Consider the following 27,751-nt stretch of genomic DNA (forward strand, 5'->3'; position numbering starts at 1 on the left):
AATCGTAATTTACTGTACAATCTTGTCTGAGTTACCTTAACAGAGAAATGATTCCCAGTCAGAGTGATTTTTCGGGACCGCCAGCTGACAGTACCTCTTTCCATTAAACCTGCAGTCTCAGTGTGACAGACATCTAGTCAATGTAATAGATGATTTTTCATTTACAAAACTTCCTTAGGCTTGTATTAATTATTATGAATGATCCAACGATGACTTAATATCTCCTCCACCCTAAAATCTAGACACATTACATTAAATACAGTGATTTACTCATGGACAGAGATGAGCCAAGTTACTAGTTTACTATATACACATTCAGTGATGGGAATACACTCACCACCAGAGGTTGCACTGACATATTTGACCACTAGGTGTTGCTCTTGGAAAGTGTCAGCATACACCCCTTTACGAAAGAATGGAGAAACCCACTGATCACTGACTACAGAAATCAATCAATCCTGACACACATGTTAACCATCAATAGACTGCATCATCTACCCAAAATGTTCATCCTGGTAATACAAACAGCTTTTCTCCCTGCTGTGACACCGCCAGAGGATGAAATGTGACTGTGACCTTGCGATGAATGTACCTCAGAAGCCCTCCACACGTCAATTCAAACTCTCTCTCTCTCCCTCTCTGAAATCTTCAAGGGCTTCTTCTCTTGTTTCCACATGTAGTGACTCAGAGCTTCCATCTCTCAGCCCGTTTACTTTCAGAATGTCATTGAACACCATCATGTAGAGCTGTCTGATTCTATACAGAGGGAGAACACATGACTTTTAATCTACTGTTGCCACAGCATCATGTCACTGGTGCAAATCATACGCATTTAAATTAGAAAAAGCATTTTAATAAAAAAAACTACAGCATACTATATACTTAGAGGGAATACTCCCACAATGTCATTATGGCACTTCAAACAGTTCTCCAGATAAAAGTCAGACTATGTATGTAATCCACTTCACAACTTCAACAAACAGTGAATCTGTTGCAGCGCTGACTCCTTGTCAACAAAATATTCTGAATATTTCAAACATAACAAGTGCATTATTTTTCTACAGTATATTTAAAAGGTACTGACATCAGTGATGTCTCAGTTTCCCTGATTAGTAGGAGATTACAACTCTACATTATTACACGGAATGACACAGAGGCAACATTTACACATTTACAAATTATACAGTTTATGCTGCCAAAAAGCATTGTGTTATAACATTACAGCAAATTACAGAACTGGGACTGAAATACCTTAATTAATCCCTTCATGTGATATGCCTGAGAACGAGTATGTGATTTATGCTTTGTGGTACCCTCTCTGATAAAAGAAAAAGGAAAACAGTGTTTGGATTTCGGTGGATAACTATGACCCTCAGCTGTTTTCTACTCATGTACAGTATAGTGCACACGCTGAATAGAGGACAGATGTGATTTCTAAACCATCTTTTGGTTTCCTAAGTGATATCAAACACTATATACTGATACATACAGAAAGAAAAAAAGAAAAAAAAGAATTGAAGGAATAGTTCAAGATTTTGGGAAATGCACTTATTAACTTTTTTTGCAGAGTTAAATAAGAAGGGCGATACCACTTTAATGTCTGTACAGTAAATATGAAGCTTAGCTTAGCACAAAGACTGGAAGCAAGGGGAAACAGCTAGCCTGGCATGTAAAAACACAATTTGTGATTTTACAGGGAGTTTGAACTATTCCAGGTTTTAGAGATGCAACTATGATACTGTTGTGACGTTTGGACGGAGCCAGTCTTTGTGCTAAGCTAAACTGTAGCTTCATACAGACGCAAGAGAGGTATCAATCATCTCATCTAACTCTCAATAAGAAAGAATAAGCATATTTCCCAAACCATTGAACAACTCCAAAGACAAAAAACATTTAACAATGTGAAATAAAGGAGCTGTTGCCCTCTAAGGCTGCCAGCTGTTCCCTCCTCTGGATTGATGGCTCAGTGAATTAGGTGAAGCCTGTACACTTGAGTGAATGACTGCCAGGTGCTTGGCGGACTGTGTTCAGGATGTCTGTCACACATAGTGTTCACGGTGGTTGATGTACACCCGGTCTGTCCCACTCTGATGACACACCCACTGCAGGCGGGAGAGTTGTTGGGTGGGGCTTTGCGTTGCCCGTGGTCCTGGCCTTGTTGTTAGTGGGTGCTGTCTGTCAGTCAGCTCGTGACTGCGGTCTGCCCTGCGAGTCTGCTGGTTACAAATCATCAAATCATCTTCCCATGATTTCTCATGTCAGAGAGCCACGCTAAGTGCAAGAAGAAACTGGAAAAGTTTTCTTTCTGGGTGAGACTCAAAAAAGTACAGGCTAGTGAAAGCTTGAGTTGAGCTGAGCACACTAATTAAAAATTAAACTATTACTGCTACATATTAAATGAGTACAGCCATTAGGCCTACTGCTTATTAAACACAGAAAATGATGCTGGCCAGTATCTAGGTTGTTATTACTTCCTGTTGTGACTCAGCGCTCATCATCAGCTCACCAAGTGCTAATCTTTGTGGTGAAGTGATAAATACGTGATGATTCAGATGAAATGTACTGACATGATATTAAAGAGGTTATAAAAAGGGAGTGGGGTTTACCTGACAGAGCCAGGCCACTTGTGATGCGTGGACACCCAGGGGAACAGCCCGTGCTCTCTCAGAGTAGGGAGGAGGCGGCTTGTGTGTTGGAGGAAGGTCAATCCTTCAGAGAAAGAAAGAAAAGGAATGACAGAAGAGAGATTTTATTTTTTCCAGAACTGACAGACGCCTGAAAGAGCAAACTGTGTCATTAAAAAGAAGCAGCATAAAACCACCAGTTTAGTGATTTAGTAAGTTAGAGGAGGGCTGCTTAAAGGAACACCTTTTGACTCAAATGCTGCTTTGTCTGAGATAATAACCCTGATGATCCGGGTTATTTTTGGTTGGGCTTGGGAATTACAAATTTGTAGAAACAGAAAGCCGGGCGGAGTGTGGACTTTTCTCATTGATTGAAATCCCCCTCCACTACTAAACTGAAACCTAGAAACTGACCTTGGCCATTCATAAAATGATGTCATGACAGACAATTGATTCTCTAACGCTGTGTATCACTTGAGGCTGCTCTTCTCTTTCATACTTGGGGTGGGAAACGGTAAGAGATTCCAGTTCAGTGACTTGCTGTCCTGCCCTCACATCTATGTGTGATGAAGGAGAGGAACGAGGCCTGCGTCCATCCCCCCTCCTGTCAACCCACTGGGACTTCCAGCCACGGTCACACTTAAGATGCTAAGTTTGTCGCGGCATTGACCGCAGACCAACACGCGGCTAGATACACCGTCCTGTCAGTGTGCTGATGCATGGCCCACACCCATGCACAAAGTATTCCCCCCTCAGATCATGCTGTTTTCTGCCAGTCAGCAGTGTCTGAAGGTGGCCTATTATCACTGTCACATAATCAGTCAAGTTGAAACTCAGAGGTGTACACTGTCACTGAAATTTTACAAAGGACAATATGTTTGGAATAAAAAACAAATGCCATTGCTCATAGGTTGACTGTGTACTTTAAGTAAGGACAATGAGAGAAAATATGAGATTTCAAAAGGAGAATATCATAGCTGGGAAAAAGTAATCCATAATCGTTTAGCTGGAACAATAATAATCCATGTATAAACATTTTTTGATTATCAACTCTACGCTTTGTACTTCCCAATTATAAGCTGCAACTTGTATATCCAATTAGTCTCAGTTTGTTTTTCATACATCATTGACTTATTTGCAATTGATGTGAAATTTGTATTTTGGAAGGATTTGGAACACTGAGTTAAATGCTACAGGAATGACATTTATTCAGCAGTGACAGTAGCTTTCTTCCTTGGGACATGCTTGATGCGTGTAACTGTTTTTCCCTGGAGTGAGCATGCTCAATGACACACTAACAGGGATGGATGAGGGAATCAACCTGCAACCTTGCAGATATGGCCCACAGGTTCATAATAATGATTTGCATGTAGCTCGGAGTAGTTGGTTGGTCAGCAGTATTTTTTAAACTACACCTTTGTTTTGCTATGAATGCTAGATAGAAGCAGTTATTCACAGTTATACAGAACGTAGACAACAGAGATAGACAAAACACATATATGCATGCACGCACGGACGCACACACGCACACAAAGCATTTATTGTCAGTCAAAGGACTCTGGCGGCGTGTGACCCAGCTCCTTCTGTAAATAATTCAACCTCAAAGTTATTCTTCTTAGCTCTTACATTAACATTAGTGCTGGGGCACTATATGAACAGACTGAACAAAATAGGACAAGGGCTTTCTGCCAAGACAGCAATTATCTGCCACCCCTCAACCTTGTCCTGCAGCCTCACTGCTCCAGGGTGCGCACTGCTGCAGCGCTCTCCAGCACCTCCCTGAACCCTCTGATGGGCTTCAGTCAACCTCAGTAAGGTATCATGTCATTAATTAACCAGACGAGCATGTTTCTGCAGCATGAATTATTTGACAGACGTACACTTTGTCAGCGAAAGCTGGTGGCGGGGCCTTGCGAGCAGTGAGGATCACGATGAGGAAGACAGCGATGAGGAAGAGAGCGAGGACTGCGCCCATCACAGCTCCGGCCACAACGATGGAGTTTGACTTCTTCACTTGAGACTGGTCTGCGACAGAGAAGGGAGAGAGCAAAAACACAATAACATCCACATGAGGAAGTTCAACAGACAGAGTCAAACACTGCTGCAAATGATAAGGTTTGGTGTAAACACAGTCAGAGGTGTTCATTCAACACTGTCAGAAGTACTTTGAGCAGGCCCGGCCAGTATAATCAGAGATGGCAAAAGTAATAACTTCCCGTACTCAAGTAGAAGTACAGATACTTGTGTTAAACAATACTCTGGTAAAAGTAGAAGTACTGATTTAACGTTAAATTTACTTAAAGTATAAAAGTAGCCTTGCGAATGACAACTATTTTTTATGCAAAGCTACCTGGACCACACAAATGTTACTAGAGTGCAAGCTGAGAAATGTCAGTGGACATAGGAAAAAGGCTCTTTATATGCCATTGCCTACATTTTAAATGGATCTCTGCCAATAAGCCCAAAACATCACATATATGATTATTGTGACAAAGACTGGGACTCCAGGTTAATAAGATTCTGACTGAGTAGCAAGATATGAATTCAACTGCAATTCTGTGAGAATTCACAGATCCAGTTACATTACATGTCATTTAGCTGACACTTTTATCCAAAGTGACTTACAATTGCTATATATATGTCAGAGGTCACACGCCTCTGGAGCAACTGGGGTTAAGTGTCTTGCTCAGGGACACATTGGTAGATGTATTGCAGTGGGTATCGAACGCAGGTCTCCCACACCAAAGGCATGTGTCATATCCACTGCGCCATCACCACCCACCAGTTTCTCTTTTTTAATCTTCCCCTTAACATTTAAAGGAATCTATATCAAGCCGCAATGATTTGCCGCTGCCGCCGAATCTGTCGAGTCGTCTTGTAGTGGTGCGTCAAGTGCAACGTACATTCCCATCCAATTAGACTGAATTCGGTATTGATGACGCAAAAAAACTAATAACGGTAACTCCACTGAAATTATTTGAAACTAAAGTAACGAGCCAATTTTGTAAAACGTAAGGAGTAGAAAGTACCAATATTCGTGATAAAAATGTAAAGAGTAAAAGTAAAAAGTCTGCAAAAAAATAAATAGCAAAGTAAATATCTGAAAAATCTACTTGAGTACAGTAACAAAAGTATTTGCACTTCGTTACTTCCCATCTCGGAGTATAATCCATTTGCAGAACCATAGTGCAACCAGTTTCACACCCCCACCTAGAAGCATGGAGAGTAACAGCAACATCAGTTTGGACTTGCAGAGGATACCCTCTGCAAGTCAAAGTAAAAGCTTCTGCAAGTTTGACACTTACCCTACACAGCAGGCAAGTAATGTTACAGTTGATGTTGTTCATTTTGTAGCTTTGTTTTGAGTGTGTGTGTTTCTGAGGCTTGACATTTTTTAAATGTTAAACCTGCAACACGTAAGAGTTTTCTTACACGGTTTGTTCTGAGGAGTACAACTGAGTGTCACTATGTGTCTTCTGTCCTCAAGGACGGTCCTCCTTGTTGCTCTGGAGATGAAAGGAGGGGGATGCACGTATGCAGATGCCAAAAGAAAAGGAACCTAAAAGCCTCTGAGTAATTGAACTATAAACTTGGTTGTTATTGGAATTATAGTTAGTTAGAATAGCAACAGATAATTATTTTGCAACCTTGCATGAACCTGAGCGTTCGCTATGCCTGGATAGATTGGGGTTGATCAGTCAGCTTTCTAATTATTCACTTTACTTTACTCCATCCATCCATCCGTGTCACTACATGGCCTTTCCTGTCTTTTGTGTGTCGGGTTCTAGTTGCTGTCGTAATGTCTGCTGAATAAGCTTTGTTTGACCATATGCTTGCATGCGCTCCATGTTGTCCACTGAGAGGATTAGGATTAATTGTGATTACGATGCATTAAACCCACGGAGCAGCAAGTTTTGGCCAATCAGCTGTAATGTGTAAAATTGTGATTGTGGGACACTGAAGGAAATGAAGGACAAAAGGTGACGGGTGAAAAAAAAGCAGTGTGTAATGGTCAATTCCAGTTGATTTAGCTGTTGAGGTGGAAAAAGAAATCAATAACGTGCTGAGATGAGAATCCTAAATAACAGATCAATTGTGAAGCTGGGACTTCTGAGCTCACCCCTGAAAGCCACTTCTTCCTCCTTTTTTCCCCCCCTCCCCCTCTCCCCTCATGCTGTCCTCTAACAGTTAATAACCGTTCGATTAACTTTGATGGTTGCTGAACTATGACAAGAGCCTCTTGAGTTGATCTAAAAGCCTTTAGAAATGCAGTTCATCAAGCTGCCTGCTTTAATGCCTGGTGACAGACATTTTCGCAGACATTCATAATGTGACGAGGAATTTAAAAAAAGAATGCTTTAAACCCACAATAAGTGGAGCACCTCGGGAGCTCAAAAGGTTTATTCATACAGGAGTTCATGTGGGAGAATTATAGGCTTGAATATATTCATGCATGTTCTGTTTAAAAGGTTTTTCTCTCATTTAAACATTTCATTGGTTCAAATATCATTCCATTCTGGAGAGGCTGGGATTAGTGGTGGATCAACTGTCCCCACACTGGGATCTGGCTCCAGTGCAAGGCTCTGTCTGTCTCTCCAACTTTAGCACTTTATCACAAAGACACACACAGACAGACACACAGACAGACGCGCACGCTGTGAAGCCAGGAAAAGTGCATGCTGGTACTCGGCAAGGTCAGCGTAGCAGACGGGATCATCATGAATTAAACACAGCGCATCTCGGTGGCATGAAGAGAAGTTAAGGGAGCGAGTGATGGCAAGACAACCCCCTCATCCTTAAACCTTTACAGCAGGGTCAAGGGTCATGTTGCCCAGACAACAGACCCTGCATGGAGCAGATGCTGGTGTAATAGCAGAGAAGGAAGGTTAGAGCAGTAGGTGGTCATTTTCCTCTCCGATATCTATCTCAATATTTTCAGCTCAATGCTGGTGACAATTTGAGCCCACCTCTGCCAGGGAGTTAATATCAAAGTCTCTCTTACACAAGCGTCAGTGCTGCATCCCTCTACGCTGCCTTAGACGTTTGCGCACTCCTTTGTGTGTTGTGAAAAGTATCCTTGGAAACGTGTTGTCTTGCAGGCAAAAAGCAAACCCACTGATCTTCAACACGAGTGTCTCAAACTAATTCAACCACTGCTGGCTGACATCATTACTACTACCGAGTTGCTCCTCTTTTGTGAGCTCCACCATGGATTTTTACACTGAGGATGCCCTGTTTCAAGGTCAGAATGACAACAACTGCTGTGACCGTGATAAGATCTACAGAAGGCAGAGGTCAGCTGAAAAGAAAAAGAAAAAAATCATTTTGAGGCAAAGTGTGGTCTTGAGGACCTGGAGTCTAAGCTTGACAGTGTCAAGGTGACATCAGCGTGATATGTCCTTACAGCCAGAGGAGCTCTCTGTGGTGCAGCGGGGCATAATAGGCCATTTTCAATTCCAGTAGCTAATTTTCTTTTTCTGGCTCTGCCTTTCACAGCAGCACAGTTAAACTCTCAGCTTCATGCAGCCTCCCCCAGCCTCCCCCCCCGCATCTATCTCCCTCTGCTTTCTGTGGCCAGGTAGAGCTTGTAGGAAGACAGCCTCCATCAGGAGCTCCGATGAGCTTGTTGCCATGGGGACAGTCAATGGGCTGGTGAGTGGGGACTTTGGGCCAGACATAAACACTCAGCGTTTAATTTTACCAGCTGGTAGACAACGGGAGAAAGACACAGGGGGTGGTGGTGGGGTGGGGAATTCACAAAGGAGACAAGCTGTAGGGGTGGGGGGGGGGGGGGGCGAGGGCCTTTCTGCCCTGAAACAAAGCAAACTCGGACTGGTGAAGAGGGCGCAGAGAGAGCAGAGGAGGTGCTGGGTCTCCCCTCACAGTGGAAATGCCAGTGGAGCTCAATATTACAGCATTCTTGGCTACTAAAGAGTAATGAAGATATGGTGTAGTGAAGAATTACATCATGTGCGGCATCCCACATGTGCGCACTGGGTTGGGGTGGCGGGAGGAGGGGGGTATGCAGCATTAGGGAACTAGAGATGATGTCATTTATAGTAGCACAAAGAGACCGAGTGAGCAGTGTGAGTAATGGCAAGCTCAAAAAACCTCCAGAGGAAATAACTCACAGGTGCTAAGGTGCTTTATTGAACTATCGAAGTATCTCAAAAAGATTGACAAAATAATGCTTCACTGTTGTCACCGACATAAATATTTTTTTTCTTCCCCTTCCAGAAACTTACATTTTCTTCTGTATATATACAAAAAAAACATGACCACAAAGGTGCTTTTCATTGACAATGTGAGACTGAAGTTAATTCTTCAGCTCTTTGAACAACAGTGATTCTACAGAAACCATAAACCCCTGACAGATACAGTACTTGTGAACTGCTCTAACTAATTCCACATCAACATTCATTCAAGCTTTGTCTTTTTGTTTGTGTGTTTTAATGCCTCTAGGTTTGCAAATACAGTATACGGAGTAATTAACGGTTATGATAACGGGCAGAAAACTTATGTATAATATGGCACTAGAGTCCTCCCGACACAGTATGCAGAAAACAAAAAAAAGGCAACAAATAAATCTCACAGAGCAACAAAACATGGTTCTTAGATCCATAAGTAAACAATGAAAAACACTAACATTTCTTCTATGCATCTAAGGCACTAGTTGTATTTCTCAACCCAAAGTGAAGGACATTTCTCAAGGTAAATATATTGATGACTGATCTTTATACAAAATGTCACAGTACAAAAGAACTTCATTAATCCAGGATGCAAACTGACGAGTCAAGCAAAATTTTATATTGATTAGTGGAATTTCCGTCTTAGTGCATAGAAGCAAACACAAGAAGGGGTTAGTCTGCCGTGCTTCCTGTTATTCTCTGCATTTATGTGAAAGTGACCAGAAAGGCAGAAAGAATAGGCATCAGCAGAACGCCCAGCACCAAAACATTAGTTTTAATTCAACAATCTAAATGAGGTTTTCTGGTTCACAAATTGCCACCTGTACACTTCAGTTTGGGCACTCCCATTAAAAGGGTTGGTTCACCCAAATGACTAAGAAACACATTTTGACTTGCATGAAGCGGTATGAAATAATGCAGATAGTTTTAGATTAACCCAGGTTTGTCAAATTTACACAGATTTCATTACATCCACTTCAATACAATAAAAGGTGGATGGAAATTTTGTTTGTTTGTGGAGCTCATGACATTGACATATTGCATTAAAGAAATTTTCCAGAAACACTGTTGTGATTTCTTTGGGTGATGTTTTTCATTGGAATTACATTCTACCAAAGAAAGAGTGTTCTGTAAAATATCCGGAGTGTATTAGGCAACAGATACCAAAACTTTCTGTACACCACTAGTGGTAATTGGGGAATTATGTTAATGTAATTGCGAGTGAACTAAAACTTAAGGTACTTATTAAAATGGTGTACTGCACATTATTTGAAACAACAGTTGAAACAACACAAACTGCAGTATGGGGGTCATTTTCTCTGCTTGCAAGTTAACAGTGGCACATTATCAAATCTCACTATGAGAATTGCAGCCTATTCACTGCACAAAATTCACACTCCGACAAAAAAGTAGTGAGGGTTCATAACAATATAACTAATTCCCATTTTGACGACTGTTACTGTAATATTAAAGTGGCCTAAAGCATCTTTTCACTTCTATTTCAGGCTACAAGACCCTGTATACAACAGTGATACATATTATATAAGCTTATAATCAGTTGTTAGATAGTCAGCAATACTTATGTGCGACTGTCATCATATTTATACATACAAGTTCAACAAATATTTGGCATCTTGCAGCAAATATTGTATAGGTGACCATACTACTAAAGTTGGCATGTAATCACAAACACTGGTGTACATGAAAGAAATTGTTAGATTTCCTCCATGCTGTTTGGTAAATAGGTGCATGTGCCAAAAGATTTTATCTGTGTGTATTTGATCACGTACAAAAACTGAAATGTATCTTTAAATCTAAAGTACCTTTATCCAACACCTGAACTATTGGGGCCGCAGCCCAATGACACAGATATGTAAATTCCTCAGTTCAATCACAGTACTTGGTAAGTCCTGCAACGTTTGAGAGTCTTGATTAGCAATCAAATTTAAGATTTAATTGTAAACCCAGCCAGAAATTCATTTGAGAAAAAAAGTGTTTTATAGATATTCAAAGGATAATTATGAATGAACACTTTAATGATCAGTGCAACAAAATATTGTCTGTCTCATCTGACGACTAAGCACTGCGCTGTGGCTTTGATAACCACTGGCGACAGTGACAGCACATCCATCACAGATGACCTGATTTATCTACATAATGTATTATTTCATAATACTGGTAGTTATAATAAATGCTTAAAAAATAAATAAAAAGACGACAACTAGTGAACATGATTAGTGTGCAGTTGCACACGTGGATATGCAACAATAAGCCTTAATGCCTCAGATTGTGACGCAGCCATATCTTTTTCTACAGATTACTCAAAGTAGTCAAATTAGTACATTGTGTGTACTGGCTTCACTTTTGAATGAGTTCTTTGTATAACAAAATACTGTGACTAGGAGGCCAGCGTATGGTGGCTGCCATACAGTAGCCCGCTTTCAACAATGTCCCAGCTGATAGCACTCTTGAATTTCCAAGAGGTCTGGGTTAGTGCTAGAGTGCAAACTCTCAAACACATCCGTTACCATCTGGTAGACAACAGTAAAATGTGTGTGGCTACATCAAGAGGACACCCAACTTGAAACGCTTCCCAAAAATCAATAAATCACACAAATGTTAACAGAAGTAATATTATTCCAGCTTATCTAACTTGCACACTTTTGTAGCAAATTTGCATATTGAGGCTTGACTCTTTGATAAACCCAGTCTGTTGATACATTGCTGGTGCCTCACTCATACAGACATCCCTTCTTGTCCTCCCTCCCTCCCTCCGGGAACAAAAGATGAGCCAAGGTCATACAGCAGAAATGCTCTGAAGGTTCCCACTCTAAGCCAGTAAGTGTTAAAGAACATTATTAAGATGTCGGCGGTCAAGTCCACAAGCGCACAAGTCTCCCATCATCGTAAGTTACATAACAGGTATACATTTTTAGTAGAAAACAAATGATGTGGTCGTCCATTATAAAGTTTTGCAAAAGACAGTGCAACACATTTCATGACTATTAATCAGTGTAGAGAGATCATCAGTCATGAAGTTATTATGACTTCTAAGTGGGATAATTCCTTTTTAAATTAGCCTACATGCCTCTACTGCGTCCTACTGATATTTGGAAAAAAGGACCGGTAACCTTCTGAATTTAATGGATTTACATTCCGTCAACACCAGCCATCGTATTGAGAGGTCAGAGGTCTTTTAAACAAAATCAGTGTGGGCCATAACACATACAAATACAATGTCAGCAAGTGTCACATAGCCTGAGAAGGCTGATTTGGTAGAAACAAAAAAAGCTTTCTTCTACGACAACCATATGTGATCTGTGAGCCTCCAGCACTTCAACTCAACTGAAAGACATTAGTGATGCTAAATACATTGGCAGTCTATGTAGTAAGGCAGAGACAGCACATACATCGTGAACTTTAGTTAGTCTCTACACACACAAACTAGTGACATGCCAACTTCCGTAGGCATGTAGATGTTGACTGTCAAAAGTGGCTGTGCAGTCCACAGTCTGTCTACATCGAGAACAGAAACATCATGTCTCAAGTGTCGACCAGGACGCTTGAACAAAACTAGGGAACTACAGACTTGAGATTAGTAGAAGTGTGCATGTGCGTACAAAAGAGAAATTATGCGTTTGTTCCTAATTTGATAAATGAAACCTTCTGATTTCTGTCATCTCTCTGCTCCGGGAGGACCAGGTAGCTTGTCAAACGTACCACTCCCTACGTGAGATGACAGACCCGTCTTTGTGAGAGACATAGTCCCCCTCGGGCCCGCTATCGTAGCAGTCATCTGAGAGGTAGGGGGAGCCGTTTCCCTGTAGTTTAGGTGAATGAGGGTATCTAGCACGTCTGGCCTGCTGTGGACTAGAATACTGTGCGTGTTCACAATGGTGATTCTGCTGATGGCTGTGGTGACTGCTCTCCCTCATTGCCCTCGTGTAGCCATTAGAGGGATACTCCTCGCCGTTGAAGTTGCTAAGGTGACGACGGTCACGCTCAAGTTTGAGCTGGCGGTCGCCCCACTCCTCTCGGTCGTGGTCCTGATGGTGGGAGCTGCTGCCGGCTTTGGTAGGGTGGAGCTCATGCTGCGTGGGGGCTTTCTGGAGGTCATTGGGGCCCAGGTACTGCTTGGTGTAGTAGTTGCCGTGGAAGGTTTGCTGTTTCCGTAGGTAACACACGCCAACCAGAGACAGCAGCAGTAGCAGGAACAAGGCCCCGCCCACGGCCCCACCCACTATGGAACCAAGATTACTCTCAGGTAGGGCTTCAAGTGTGGGGGAGCTGAGAAGAACATGTCCCTTATCATCGACTAAGGTGGAGGAGGCAGAGCCAGTTAGGACAGGAGCAGTAATGGTGGAAGGCATGGTGGGAGGATCTAATGGAGGGAAGGAGTGTGAGAGGGGAGTAGAGGGTGGAGGGGAGAGATGAGCAGAGAATGTCATTGCCAACTACATCAGCATTTTACTAAGTAGCGATAGGTTGACTAAAACATCAACTAAACTACCACACATATTAAACTATGGAGCACATACTTGCAGCAGCCTCAGCTTTGCATTGCCAATTCCTCAAAGCTTGAGGTTGCAGTTTTCGTTTATTAAATAATGATTTGTAAGTAAAACATACACATCTATTTGGTATAATGGGCTGACATAATGGACATATTAGATGATGGGCAATTGCGAAAGTATGTCATTAGTAGCGTCTACAGTGCTTCCATTAAAATAAAGACCACAATTACAAAATACTGCACTACATCCCTGGCAAGGTTTTTTTTTTTTTTTTTTTTTTTAAATTGTCACTTCACCATAGTAGTATCCAATATTCTCTCAAGACAAATCCCACTAGTCACAGTTCAGTAATTACAGATGAAATGGCTCAAATAAGTAATCACTTCCCATTTAAATCTTTACAGTATGTATGTATGTATGTATGTATGTATGTATGTATGTATGTATGTATGTATGTATGTATGTATGTATGTATGTATGTATATTCTTGAAAGACAAATATATCTCTGGAAACGTTTAGGCCGAGGAAGGGCAAACAAAAGCTAATGAAGAAATCAAAGACTACTTAATGGAGTATATTGTACACAAGTAACAGAAACAAAAAGGAACTTGAATGAATGAATGACTGGATTTCTGGGTAACTACAACAGTAACCTAACATGGAGGGAACAACCAAAAAATGCTTTGATTGAAATTCTACAGTACTCCTCCAGTCTGTGCGTTTGCTGTTGGCTTCTCTGCTATTGTAATCACTTACAGTATTGTAGATGAAGGCTACAGTTTTTCTGACCTACAGAGGCTTCAAACAGCAGCTAGTTGCTAGTCGTCTAGCTTTTACTGATGCCTGGTTACAGAGGCACAATTCTTGTTCATTTCGAACTGGTATTTTAGGAGAGTATTCGCTTGGTGGCATGCCATATTTACGATTACTTGGCTCAGTAGGTGACTTTGCCTCACCCAGTATGTTAATTTAGTTTCAAGTGTATTGTAGCAACGGCCAGGGATGTTTTTAAACACCACCACCTGTAAGACTTAATGAGCACAGCTTTGTAAAAGGTGAGTAATTCCTTTCTTGCTTTGTTGTCGGAGGAGTTTTAGGCTGTTTTTAACCCCTTAAAGTCCCTGATTTCTGCGACTGTCAGGTAAATAAATTCCAATATAAATCAAATTAATAATTGTTGGGTGACTAAAACCCCCTTAAGCAAGAGTTTCTCAACCTTGTGGCCAGGATCCTGGGGTCACAGTATGCAGAGACTTATAGGAGATAAGAAAATTGGTTTAAAATATATATTTTTATATTTATTTATATCTACATATATTGGGTGGCCAAAAGACTTAAAAACCCCTCTGTCACAACAGTCGTGATTAATATTACCTTTGTGGAAGTCACTGCAGTTTAGTTGGCTTTTTCTTTAGGCTGGACACATTAAACTGCCTTAAAAACCAGCGGCTTAAATGAAAAACTTAAAGATTTAAAAACCTATTATGCAAGTATAATGATGCACTGCCACCATTTCACCATGTCATCATTAGTACCCCAAACTTGAACTGGAATAGGGAGAGGCCCACAAAACAGAAAAGCCAAAAGCCATAATCAGACCAAGCTAAAGTAATGGAAAGAATCTGAGTCTAAAAGCTTTAAATGGTGCTGCAAAATTGCTCTGCCACTTTAAACTCTGTGCCAGGCCAGATGTGAGGGAAAAGATTCACATCGGAGAGATGACGTGAACCCGAAGGCTTGTAAGCTCTAAGTATATGAATCGTACAACTCCATGCATAGGCAGTGAACAGACACATGTGAGCACACCAACAGCAACACATACAACAAAGAGTACGCCAACATGTGTGAGCTTTCGCAAACCCGTACAGGTTCTCTCAAAGGAAAACGAAATATGGATGATAAATAATAAATAGGAGTTGAAAAGAACTAGTTAATGTTTTATGAATCTGGGACATCATCTCACAGTAAGGCTGCAGGCTTTTGCCTCTTACTGCATGACACATGCAGAAATAAAAGAAACACAGAAAGGAAGCGAGAGAGATGTAAAAGAAAATCACATCATAATCAGAACTTCATTCAGGAAGAGAGCTTCCCCCGACAAAACAGATTTTGTGAAACCAGAGGAACATGCTTATCATACACAACAGTGAGACACTTAGATGCCAAGCCAAGAGGACAGAGCAGAAGCAGTGCACTGCACTCTAAAGAAGTCTTAAATATTTGCAGCTGTTTGGCCCAGGAACTCCCCTTTTGAACATCTGGAGACCTAATGTTAATCAAGGCTAATCACCATGCAATTAAGACTTAATGTAAAGGTCAAATATTATCAGTGCCAACACATTAACCATGGGTAAATGCTTGGACTGTCAGTATGTACAGAATGGGTGAGAGTGATACAGTGTCACATTTCAGCTTGAAGGACAATGTCACAGGCAGTGATACCCTCTATGACGTCCGTGCATGCACAGGGCTTCCTAAGGGAAGAGAGGGCAATAGGAGTCAGCTGTGTTCCGGTGTGTAAACTCAGCTCACCTTGTATGAGAATGCGCACATCCCGACTGCGGAGGTTGATGTCATTGGCAACCTCACACCTGTAAACTCCAGAGTCATTCCGCTGAAGGGGACGCAGGAAGAGCAAAGTGCTGTTCATGATTTCCACCCCTTCTGGCATTTCACTGTCCAATCTATGATGCACAAGAGACAAACATTTAGACACACAAAGACACACCTAAAACAACAATGCTGTTATGCAACCATGCACATGTGACATTTTATGTATAATATGATACATGATGATTTGAAGGTTTTGGAGGAGTAAAAAATATTTGAAAATATTTGAAAAGTGAAGCTAACATTACCCTTCAGTTGCTAATCTTCGATTTAGCCTACAGAAGTCTTAAAAACGGCATTTTAGGTTTACGGAGCTGACAACAAGCTACAACTCAGCGTTTTGGGTAGATGCTTAGCTAAAGATTGAAAGAATGAATCTTAATACTTAATCTAATATTTCTGGGAAAACATCTTTGGCCTGTTGGGTCAACTCATAAGCGGAAAGGAAAATGTCATCCACACAGATACACCCACCTGATCCATCTGAAGTGATTAGCCGGTGGGTTTGCGTTGGCTTTGCACGTCATTTGAACATTTTCCCGACCCACATACCAGTCTCCATCATAGCCCACAACAGAGATATCAGGAGCAACTACAAAGAGAGGGAAAAAACTCAAATTCAACAGCACAGGCTGACCATTTCATGTGTTTTACATCAGCAAACATATGCAAGATGACCGTTTGCATGGTTTGTGTGCAGCATTATATGGAGTCTGAGGTCAGTCATGGCCTCGAGACATGAGCCTGTGTCCTTCAAATATGCATTAAGGTGTTTCGTAATCTATGAAAACAAAGTACAGTGTACAGAGAGTCATGACTCAGCATATAATAATGGTTTTCGCAATTTTAAACAAAATCTTCAACAACATTCCCCAACTGGGGGTTCAGTTTTCATGTTTTTTTTCAACTACATGTTTGCTATTCTTTGGTTTCTTTTCTGTTGTGTCATACATTGAACAAACATAAAAGCCTTTGTAGCCGCTATCAGTTAAATGCATCTGTCGAACAAAAATTCAAGGAGGTAATTGTACCCCTTTTACCAGTCTATTTGCAGCTGCTCTGCAGACACCTATTAGTGCCCCAAAAAGTACAGACGTGCTCGAACATCTATGGCGGCTTACTGACAGAAGACATTTTCACTTTTGACAGTTTAGGGGCACACGTGTGCTGAAATAGGAAAAGAAAGAAAGAGATACAGAAAATTCAAGGAAAACACCAAGGACAGCCTCTCTTAAACCATAATTAATACCTGTAAGGAACCTGCATGGATCGTCCTTGATTTTGATCTGTCAATTCAGCTGTTTTCAAAAAAGTGAATTGTTGTTGAAGTGCTTTAAATAAATCAAACGTCAACACTGACAAGGCCAAGCATCATCAACTAACTACTGTTGGAAATCAAATACTTTTAAGATTGTCCGCCTGTACTTTCTTCTCAATACAGTGTTTAACGGTTCAAGGAAAGTAAAGGAACTCAATACTTGTCCCCCTTCAATTGACAGATGGGAGCCTTCACTTGGGCCTAAAAGACTCCCTCATTTTATAATGTAGACTCTACTGCATCCTTTAATCTACTCCGGTTAGGCCTGGAAGTTTATTCTGGCCTTAAAATAATACCCTAATAAGTCTTACAGCAGGACAGAATCAATAGAAATCAACATATTTACTATAGGGCCTCTTTCGGCTGTTACCCCAAATAGCCACTCATAAGGCACCCACACTGCACATTGAGCTGGTAGGGGATCCTGAAGTCACTCTGCAGAGCCGGGTGGTGGACCACACAGGAGAGTGTGTGGCCCTGGACATGACGTGTGGGCTGCCAGAGGTAGCTCACTTGTGTGCTGGTTGTGCCGTTGGCTTCGTCAAATAGCTGCACTTCTGACTGGCCAAAAAGGTTGGACTCCCAGGACACCTCAGCAGGGGGCCGGGCCCGCTCAGCAATACAGGTGGCCACCACGGTATCATTGCCACCGTCGATCAGGGCAGTTGAACCTGCAGACACGTAGACTTTTGGCTCCACTGCGATTCAGAGAGGGAGCAAAGGAAAGAAAAAGAGTTGACACACACACAGTTTTTTTAAAGACCCTTCTGAGGTTATCGTACTGAGTTAATTGCAGTGTTTGAAAGGTTTACATCACACACGCGGTGCTAAGTTCCGGACGCTGAGACAGTGCCTCTGCAACATTTGCAACCCGCAAAGGAAAACGCCACATACAATATTAAATGAAGTTAAGTGTTTACAAAATAAAATACCATTCCATTTAAAATTAGCTGGATACATGGATAAATGTAATTTGCTCTTAGCAGTGTATCGTTGTGTTTACTTTGTCTATATCAATCCTCTCACATCAGTCCCAAAATGTTAGTGAGTAAATGCCGTAAACATATTCTTTGTACATCTTTAAAATCATCTGCTTGGTTCTTAAAATTGAATCTTGTGGCACAATCCAAATTTTCTTCAACTTGCCTTTTTCAACATCTAGCTTGCTAGCTCGAAGTTTGTTGTCGTTTCCCGTAGTGAAGGGATTTTGAGAACGGCAAAACACAGAGAGCGGAAGGTGAGGGGCAAAGCCTGACATCCGGCGCGCCAGCCAAGCGCCATATGTCAGGCTTTATCCTGGAAATGTACTTCCATTGATCCAGACTAAATATAAATCCATATTCTGTTACTTTATAGCCTATTTCTCACATAAAATCTTTTCAGAAACATATTTTAGTGCACTAAACTACGGACAAGCTTGATGAGCTCGCATTCATCACCCACCAGCGGATGAGTTTGCTGGTCCGGTGCGGCGCAATGCATTCTGGTAGATGTAGGTTTTAAAATATTAAGTTTCTGTCAAAGCAGACTTAACAAAAGCAAATATCCATAGTTTATATACATTTGATAAATACTCCATATCCAATCACGTAATCGATTAATTGACTAATTCTTTCAGCTGTACTTGACATTACCTACAAGACTTGTTACATAGAAGAACACACATGCGTGCAAATATGTATACTTACCGAGTACATTGACAGTAGTTGAGGCTTGAGTGTTGCCTAGAGGAAATGTGGCAACTTTACAGGTATAGATCCCGACGTCAGCAAAGCCTACGTTTCCCAGGACAATGGTGGCATCATGCGAGGAAGGTGAGCGAAAATACAAGCGATGAATAAACTCTGGAGGGATAGAGATGCCATACCGTGGGTTGTAGACAGCCACTGTGACAGAGCCTGAAGGCAGACGGCGCTCCCAGGAACTCTGAGTAAGAGTAAGGTTTGTGCCCACCTCCACTCTGCACTCTAATGTCACATTCTTCCCCAGCACAGCATTCACCCTCTGAGGCACCACCACCTGACTGCCCCAAACACCTGCCAGAGACACAAAACCAAGACTTTAACCACATACAATCATGTTCATTTGCAAACAGGTTTGGATAATATAACACCATTTATTAAAAAAAAAAAAAAAACTGTAGGAGTTAAAAGCACTTGTTGAATTATTAGCTATCTGAGAACTTTAAAAAAAAAAATTTGAATCTAGATCATTGCTAAACCAAAACTTTATAAATTACACAAGTGAATAAATCTCACCTCGTATGGACATATGAACTGAAATTGGAACTGAAACAATAAGTCGATCTATGAAAAACAATTAATCGAGCAATAAATTAGACGATCGATTAGGCCAATTGTTGCGGTCTTTAATCACACAAAACTGGCAACACTTTTATATATTATAGAGTATTCAGTTCAAACTCTGGAATTAGTGCATTTTTAGCATTTGTTACTGAAGATGATTTAAACGGTAATTTCATTATCAAAATTGTTGTGGATTATTTTCTGTCTATCCACTTACAGATTATCGACTAATTGTTGCAGCTTTAGTTCAATCTTTAAAATGTTTGGGTTTTGGTGTGGTCAGACTAAACACACCTAAAGTCACAATTTAAAGTCACTTTGAGCTCCTAGAACTTGTGTCAGAACTTTGACATTTCATAGACTACGATCTATTGAATCCAAAAATAATCGAAAGATGAATCTATGAGGAATGGACATGGCAGACAATTCCATTTTCAGGTTGACAAGAAATACATTGCTTTATCCTACTCAATAGCACAGATTTGCCAATTAAAAAAATGTCAGATGGGATTATGAGAGGGGACGAGTCCTCAATCTTATACTGAGTGCCAAATCAAGAACACCATGATAGCATCAGTGAGTGAAGAGTATTTTCAATGTTACCGCTGACGTCAGTCATTAAAACGGAGCTCACCATCTGACATCTGTGGGTATCAGACTGGATACAAAACTTGATACGACCACAGCAGGCGTTGGGCTTTTCAACAAATAAGACACAGCTGACTGAGTGATCCATTGATGAATTTGTTTCATCTCTACAGCTTTCCTCCTCCTGACCTAAATTCAGGAATTAAAAGCAGGCTGTCTGTATGTCCTTTGTCCAAATATAACTACCCTATGCACTCAGTCACCGGTACTTGTCAGAAATGTGGCATGTCTCAAAAGCAGAGAGCTCAACGTCATGTTGAGGAAAGTCAAAGGGATATGAAAAGAAGAGAACAGACTGAGACCGGCAGAAAAAAAAAAAAAATGGGAAGAGATATGCATACACGACAAATGACATCATCGCTAAGAGAGGAAAAAAAGAGGGCTGTGAGTGAGGAGAGGCGAGAGCAAAGTCACGTATGAAACAAGTGAGAGGAAATGTATCACCAGGATTCCAGTAAACAAAAAAACTGTGGAATTACATTACTGATTTAGAAAAGACAATACAGTATAGCACTGCTCGACTGCCAAAGCCCTCAACCAGATCACTAATTGCAACAAGCTGCCAGCAGGAAGACATCATCATAAATCAAAACCTTCTGCGCTGCTTGGCAACTGACTCCAAAAATTCTATTGTTGTTTTGCCAAAAACGACTCTCTCTCTGGCCAATCTTCCTTTAAAAAGGCCATGTCCTCAAATATTAGTACTGGAAAAGAAAATGTCCCTACCCCTAAAGTATGACGTACAAATGACTAATGCTGGACTTATTTGACAGTTTGTATTTTTGCCTTATGTTTAATTCTCAGGTTATAGGTTATTTAAAAAAGGTAAGTTATTAGGATAATGACTAAAGGAAAATATGTAATGATTGACACAGCATTTTGTTTAAACATTTTATATATGTTGGCCCAGATAAGGCTCTAAATAAATATATAAAATATGAGCCAAAAGGTCAATTTGTTCATATCAAATTAGGATTGCATATTTTTTTTGTTATTGAGCAGGTATAATGAGTCCCCTTGTCCCTCATGCAGGGAAAGGGCAGTAGATATTAGTGCAACAGTGGGGGGGATGTTTAGCTGTGGATTGTGGATGCACTATTTCTGATTTAATGTGCTATTTAGGGCTATGCATTGACACACACGTGATAGGGACAAACTTCCACAGCCCTCATTCTGTGCAAAAATGCATTCCAAACTTAGCTGAAACTGATATGAGAGTTTAGCAGTCTGAGTTAGCCAAATCAAGTGGGTATCATCCAAAGTTGCAGTCTTTTTAGTACAGAATTCCCTCTGTGTTTCACAGTGCCACTGGCCAATTTCACAGCGCCACAGAGGAAACACAAAGTAGGTATTCTGTACTTAAAAGACTGCAACTTTGGATGATACCCACTTGATTTGGCTCAGACTGTCTCAACTTGAGTGTATTTTTGCACAAAACAAGAACTGTGGATTTTGTCTCCCATCACGCCTATTGAAATCATGGTAGGAAGGGATCTTTTAGTTGCCCAAGATTACAGCAAGGAAAAACTGTTTAAATGTTTGTATGAACACCTGATTGTTTTAAGACAGACTTGAACAAAATGAAGATATTCTTTAATCCAAGAGAGAAGTCAAGCTTGCTAAGCAGTGATACGCTTTCATTTCCACTGGTGAATCCAATAGTTAAAAAAAAATAAAAAATAAAAAAATAAAATAAAAATTGCAATTTCAGGGCTGTTTCATTTTAAACTAAAATGATCTTACTTTTTAAACAAAAAACCTCTGTTGGGATCCTTTCCGTTGTCAGACACTTAGAATTATAATCTAAGCATGTCAGTGGCAAAACAAGCACTTTTACTGGACGTAAATTGAAGGTGCGCAATTGCATTAATGTTTCATTGCAGCTTGTTTTGTCGCTGCTGACTGCAGCGATCTTGCTTAATACTGGAACAATTTGACAAACTGTTGCTCTATCAGTCTCCCAGACACAAAAAATACAGAAGTTACCCTTTTAAAATCATTAAATATGAATCAGATATAATTTAAGAAAGAAAAAAAACAACTATTGGGCTTATTCTGTTGGCAAATGTTTTTCAAACTGTTGTATCACATTTCTTCAAAGTATTACACATAAATTAGTCATTTTCTGCACTACAAAATAGCAAAGTTTTCGCATAAATATTACTGCTTTTATCATTGCTTGCAGAGCTGTGCTGGCTGCCATCTGAAGCAAGTCTCTGTCAAACCAAACTAAAACAAGGCTACGCCTTGAGCCACCAGTTAAACAGCCATGCTAAAAGATATGGAGGCTTTCCTTCCTTAAAGTGGCTACGAGGAACTTTACTACTACTACTGTACAATTTACTGTAAGTGAGCCTCTCCCTCAAGTTGTAAAGCGATTTTCTGGGTTATGCATTTGTCATGATAAGGCTGGATGGCAAAAATAAATAAAAAACTGCATTTTCCCTGCACTGCATATGAAATGGGAGAGGTATAGGGACTCTATTAAATTTTTATTGGTGACGTGACGACAACCTTACATAAGCGTGCCCTCGTTTTCTCCAACTCAGAATAAAAAAAGTGATGAGAATAAGGGCAAAGTCTATTTGATCTTATATGCAGCCTATCTTGACATAGCAATAAGAATGTTTTCACTCTTCTTTCATTCAGAGACAAAGAAAGGAATGTCTTTAAGTCCTTATAGAGAGCAGCTACTGTAACACACACACACACACACCCCCCCCTCGTTCTCGCTTTAGTCAATATTACCTTCACATGCACCACTTATGTGGCAGCAAGTGTATTAATATGTGTGTCTTGCCAGAGGGCAGCAGGTCTTGTTAAAAGTGAAAATCAGAACATAAATGGTGATGGTGTTAGGGTGGAAGTGGCAGAGCCAGCTTTACAGATTGATTATTTATTAATTATGTATTATTTGACAGTCTGACTCAGACCTTCAAATCAACTTTTTGGCTTGATCGAGCTGAACAAAAGGCACATATGCACAAGGGTGATGCAATCTACATTTCTAGCCGACTGCAGAAGGCAGAGTAATGCCAAAGAGTAGGCACACTAATCATTTCAACTACATGAAGTGTTTTTTGGTAGCGTTTTTAAAATGTTAATTAGGCCTTGAATCTGCATTATTTTTGATATTAACATCAAATTTAATGATTGTAAACAAATCACACATAGTGATAATATTATGAAGAATTAATACCAGCTTTTCAGCCTGTGCTAGCTAACCATTTGTCTATTGTTTCAAGGCAAGCACATTTATATATGGTTTAATCTGAGCTGTTCTCATCAACCCCTGTGAAACATCCAAATGCTAGATGCTGGCATTGCTCCTAAGGATGCTAATGATGATTAATCACTGTTAACAATTTAACCAATTAGAAATATATTAACCGATAATGCAGAAAACGAGGAACTCCGAAAAGGTGTATTTGATTTGCTGTAGCATGTGGTTGGGCCACTGGGTAAAGCCTCTTCCTTAAATGAGACTGAGTTACATGTGTGTTTGGTGACCCCCCCCTCCCGAAGGGGCACGCAAACTGTAAACCGTTGCTCTGCTCACTAAGGCAGTTCTGTTGATGAACTCTGAAGCAGAAATTTGTAAAAAATTGTTGTTGCTTGGTGGCTTTGCGGTTTAGCTATCCAAGGCTCATGCTCACGCTAAACTGGCATCTTGAAAAGAAGCAGCTGCTCGGTAAACACAGGTTGAGAGCAGAGTTTCAGACAGCAGGACTCCAATTACACATGCTTCCAACTAAATCAACAACAATACATCACTCCACCCTGTACATCAGGTCTGGACAGGAGCTCCGCAATTTTAAATTAAGTCATTATTTTGTGTTCTTTAGTTTACCATTCAAGTAATCTATATCCACTTTTTTGGGGGGATTGCTACCGTGCTACCGGAAATTCCGCAGGATGTCACCCTTTTCGGCCAGATGTCCACTACCTTCTGCTTTCTTTGTGGCGTAATTTTAAACTCCGGCCGATTAATGACGACTATGGTTAACTGCTCCTCAGATCTCTGCAAGGTAAATCCAGACAGATAGCTAGACTATCTGTCCAATCGGAGTTTTCTGTTGCACGACTAAATCAACTTTTGAACATACACATGTTCCACTAAAACAAGTTCTTTCCCGAGGCTATTTTTGCAGTGGCACCGTGGTCTCTATCCAGCGCATAGCACCACCCAAGACGATTGTGATTGGTTTAAAGAAATGCCAATAAACTAGAGCAGGTTTTTCTTCCATCCCGGAATGCTGTGTGGACTAGCCAGAACATAAATAACTTGGCGTTTACTTTTTTTTTTTTTTTTTTTTTTTTTTTTTTTTATTAAATGGTAAAACATCCATTGAATTTCATAAATTATTAATTAATCAATAATTGCTTGTTAAGGCAGCAAACTATTGATAAAAGAAATGTGCATCCCTAGTTGCACCAAGTGTGCTGGATGTGTAAGCAGGAAATTGTTTGCTAAAATAACAACTTTGGAAGCTGAAGATATTGTGTGCATCTTGTCAGCTAAGCTTATTTTGATTTGAAAAGCTTGTTTGTTCCTCTTTAAGGTTAAGACATGTATTAGATGTGAGGGTGTGTGTATCTATTCTGCATAAAAAAAGCACAAGGTCAAACTCCTCATTGAAATGTACAGCAGACTTACAGAAGGCAGACAAATGGGCACCTGTCTCTGCTCCTTAACGTGAACTCTCTGAAGGAAGTAAACGTCTAGGAATGGACTTTGGGATCCTGGTAACATGACAGAACATGCAATACATTACTAATGTAATAGAGAGTGGCTGGGTCACTCCGCTTGTGTCTCGCATCAAGTCTTTAACAAAAGAGTACGGATCCATCCATGGGTTCAGTCCTAGTATAGTAGCCCAGAACTTCTCTTCTCAGCACACTGTCGAGTGGCAAGAGAAGCCCACTACAACATAAAGCAATGGTATAGTGCTGGATACACAAGTATCCTGGCCATACAACCGCTTCTTTTTTATTGGGCAATAGATAAGAGCTACTGAGACACTGATGTTCAATGCTGTTCTGATGCGATTATTATGAAGCCCATTTTGCTATCCTATATATTACATACATGGGAGTTCTATGGCTTAAATACAGCCACTGTTGAGTAAGAAAATTATCAATGAGATCAAGTGAGTGACAAAAAAAATAAAGAAACCACTTTGCAAGGTAATACAATCCAACAGCCCTGCAACAAACTGTAAATTTAGTTCACTCTGCAATGGTTTTTGAAGGTAGTTTGTGGTGGTGTTTAACTGTATACTGAAAATGTAGTCAACATATTAGGGGTTGTTTTCCTACCTTTGGATAAAGCAAGAGAAATACATTAAAGAGAACAGCATAGGGACAGACAAACTGTCTGGCCTGATTTACACATTGGTCAGTGATGGTGTAGGTTACTCAACTATTGATCGCCTCTGAGCAAAGCAAAGTTTTACATTTGGTGTGAATTTCATTTTCCCAAACAAGGTATTTTGTCCAGGGAGTCTTTAGCCTGGTTTTGTGGTCACACTTAATAAAATCTTTTCATTATACTTGTATATTCAAAGTACTTCATTATTAATCTTAACTATTAGGCTAACATTTGACTTTGTGGCACATTCAGACATACATTTTCACTGGTTTCTTTTTAACGCATTTGCTAACTTCAAAGTAATATAGGGGAGAGTTTAGAGACAGAGTTAGAGCTCAATTGTGGTATCCTTGCTTTTAGAGTTTTAATACAGCACTAGGCACAAAGTTGGCGTGTTTCATGGTGGAGTTAGTGAATTGCTCACGCCTTGATTAAACCATAATCAGTTTAGTCTTCACTGTAGGCACATGGTGGCTGACCCTCATCCCGAGCTGAGAAGTACTGACATGTTTAGGATGGTTTTCTCTAATGCTTTAATAGCAAATGTTTCTGGAGCTAATATGGCTGCCACTGAATCTGCAACGACCCAATTGTAGGTTGGGTATAGATAACTGAATATTACTGCCTGTCGCCTCCTCGGCGGGTTTCTATGGCAGCCTCGGGTCGCACCATCATCCGCGGCGGTGGCGATGGTTAGCTAGCACTCCGAAGCGTTGAAATGAACTTGTAACCAAGTTTCCTTTAGTCTTTAAATGACACCTGCTTAACTTGCTAAACTTGCAACTTCAAATGCCCCACACGTAAAGCACACGGTGGTAGCTAGTTTTGCCGACTCGTTCGCTGAGGTTTCTGCATGATTTCTGCAAGATGAGACAGTCGGCTCTTTCCCAAAACTTCTGTGTAACGTTAATAGAACGAATACAACTACCATACGAAATTCCTGACTCACCTGTAATACTGCACAAAAGGTGAAATAAAGCGACCCTGCCCTGCTGTCCAAGGTAACTCCGGTGATAAGACGGTAACATTTTCAAAATCAGTGCAGTCTCCTGCTACTCAGGACCCAAGCGTAGGCTGCATGCCAAATTAACGGTATGTGCTGAACAGTGGAACCTCCTCAGCAACAACTCCGAACTGCATGTGGACTGTACCATCTACACCGCACGGAGCGGGGAGACCGGAGCTCACCTGACAATGGAAGTTAACGGTCATTTTGTAGAGATCTTACAGCAACATCCCCCTGGAGGAATGAGCCATTAGTATACACATTACGTCATCTCTGTTGATAACTCGACATACAATTGATTGATCAAATCACTTTATTCTCCGCTGTCTTTGAAGGTTCCTCAGGGGAAATGCATCTAGGCCTACATGGTTTTACCGCTGCCATAAAGGATACACATTCGACCTGTTTTTCTGTCTCTCAGTCAGCAGGAGGTTTTGAAATCATGTAGGCCTACCGGTTTTCACTTAAATTAGGTGGGAAGTTAGGCCAATTAATTAAGAAGAATTGTTTCCTTTGTTGGTGCAAATTAGGCCACCATGTGAACTTAAACATTAACTTTGAAGAGTAGAAAAACATTTTCTTTATTGACTAGTTGGCCCAAATACAGGTCCAACCTAGACTGCATGATCCATCCACATACTGTCACAGTAGGCCACGCCCGTTTTCGCCTACACATTTTGAATTTTTGGCACAATTTTTTTTTTTTACCACTTCTACAACTTTAATCCAATGTTCTCAAAATCTGGTACTTAACATATTTGACTGACTCTGTACAAAAGTTTCAAAGTTATTTTTGGGTGTTCCATACCATTTTACTTTAAGACAATGGTTTTGCTGTCATTTGATTGCTTTTGATATCAAGTTGCTATCATTTTAGCTTGAGCATGCTACACACCTGAAGCCATATTTACATCAAATATACCCTCATCAACTCTGAGCCATATTTTGAATGTTTACAGTATTTGTCTAAAGGTGATGCTATAGCAAAGACATTAATGGGGAATGCCATCAATGATGGCTGTGTTCCATTTAGTTTTTTTCTGAAGTGATACGTAAAGGTTGATGAAAATTTTAACAGTTGCTCTTGCTGGTCACCCATGCTTTGTGGGTCTGTCACATGCAGACATGTGTAGTTGCTGTTCATAGTCAGTCTACAAGTTATTCT

At 40.5% G+C, this 27,751-nt stretch overlaps 1 protein-coding gene across 3 annotated transcripts; it reads right to left on the reverse strand.

Moving 5' to 3' along the window:
• Positions 1–933: 933 nt before the first annotated feature.
• nectin3b (nectin cell adhesion molecule 3b) lies at positions 934–26,748 on the reverse strand. 3 transcript variants are annotated; one of them, XM_028595954.1, is made up of 8 exons: positions 26,530–26,748; positions 18,944–19,291; positions 17,654–17,953; positions 16,412–16,529; positions 15,860–16,011; positions 4,505–4,649; positions 2,607–2,709; positions 934–2,213 (listed from the first exon to the last, which is right to left on the reverse strand). In XM_028595954.1, exons 1-8 carry the CDS (start codon positions 26,606–26,608, stop codon positions 2,040–2,042), a joined length of 1,419 nt encoding a protein of 472 aa, XP_028451755.1. In that variant the 5' UTR covers positions 26,609–26,748; the 3' UTR covers positions 934–2,039. The 3 variants fall into 3 exon arrangements, with proteins under 3 accessions (XP_028451755.1, XP_028451754.1, XP_028451753.1); XM_028595953.1 differs by having other exon boundaries at positions 934–2,216; XM_028595952.1 differs by lacking the exons at positions 934–2,213; positions 2,607–2,709; positions 4,505–4,649 and adding an exon at positions 8,748–13,193.
• Positions 26,749–27,751: the final 1,003 nt, after the last annotated feature.

This window comes from Perca flavescens, chromosome 13 (genome assembly GCF_004354835.1).
Source record: "Perca flavescens isolate YP-PL-M2 chromosome 13, PFLA_1.0, whole genome shotgun sequence".
In the NCBI taxonomy this organism is placed as follows: Eukaryota; Metazoa; Chordata; class Actinopteri; order Perciformes; family Percidae; genus Perca; species Perca flavescens.

Coding starts and splice junctions, on each gene's coding strand:
- nectin3b (XM_028595952.1), bottom strand. CDS start 26,608: ATGTTACCGTCTTATCACCGGAGTTACCTTGGACAGCAGGGCAGGGTC. Junction 19,292..26,529: donor CCTTTTGTGCAGTATTACAG/GTGAGTCAGGAA, acceptor TGTCTCTGGCAG/GTGTTTGGGGCAGTCAGGTG. Junction 16,530..17,653: donor CTACCAGCTCAATGTGCAGT/GTGGGTGCCTTA, acceptor CTCTCTTTGTAG/TTGCTCCTGATATCTCTGTT.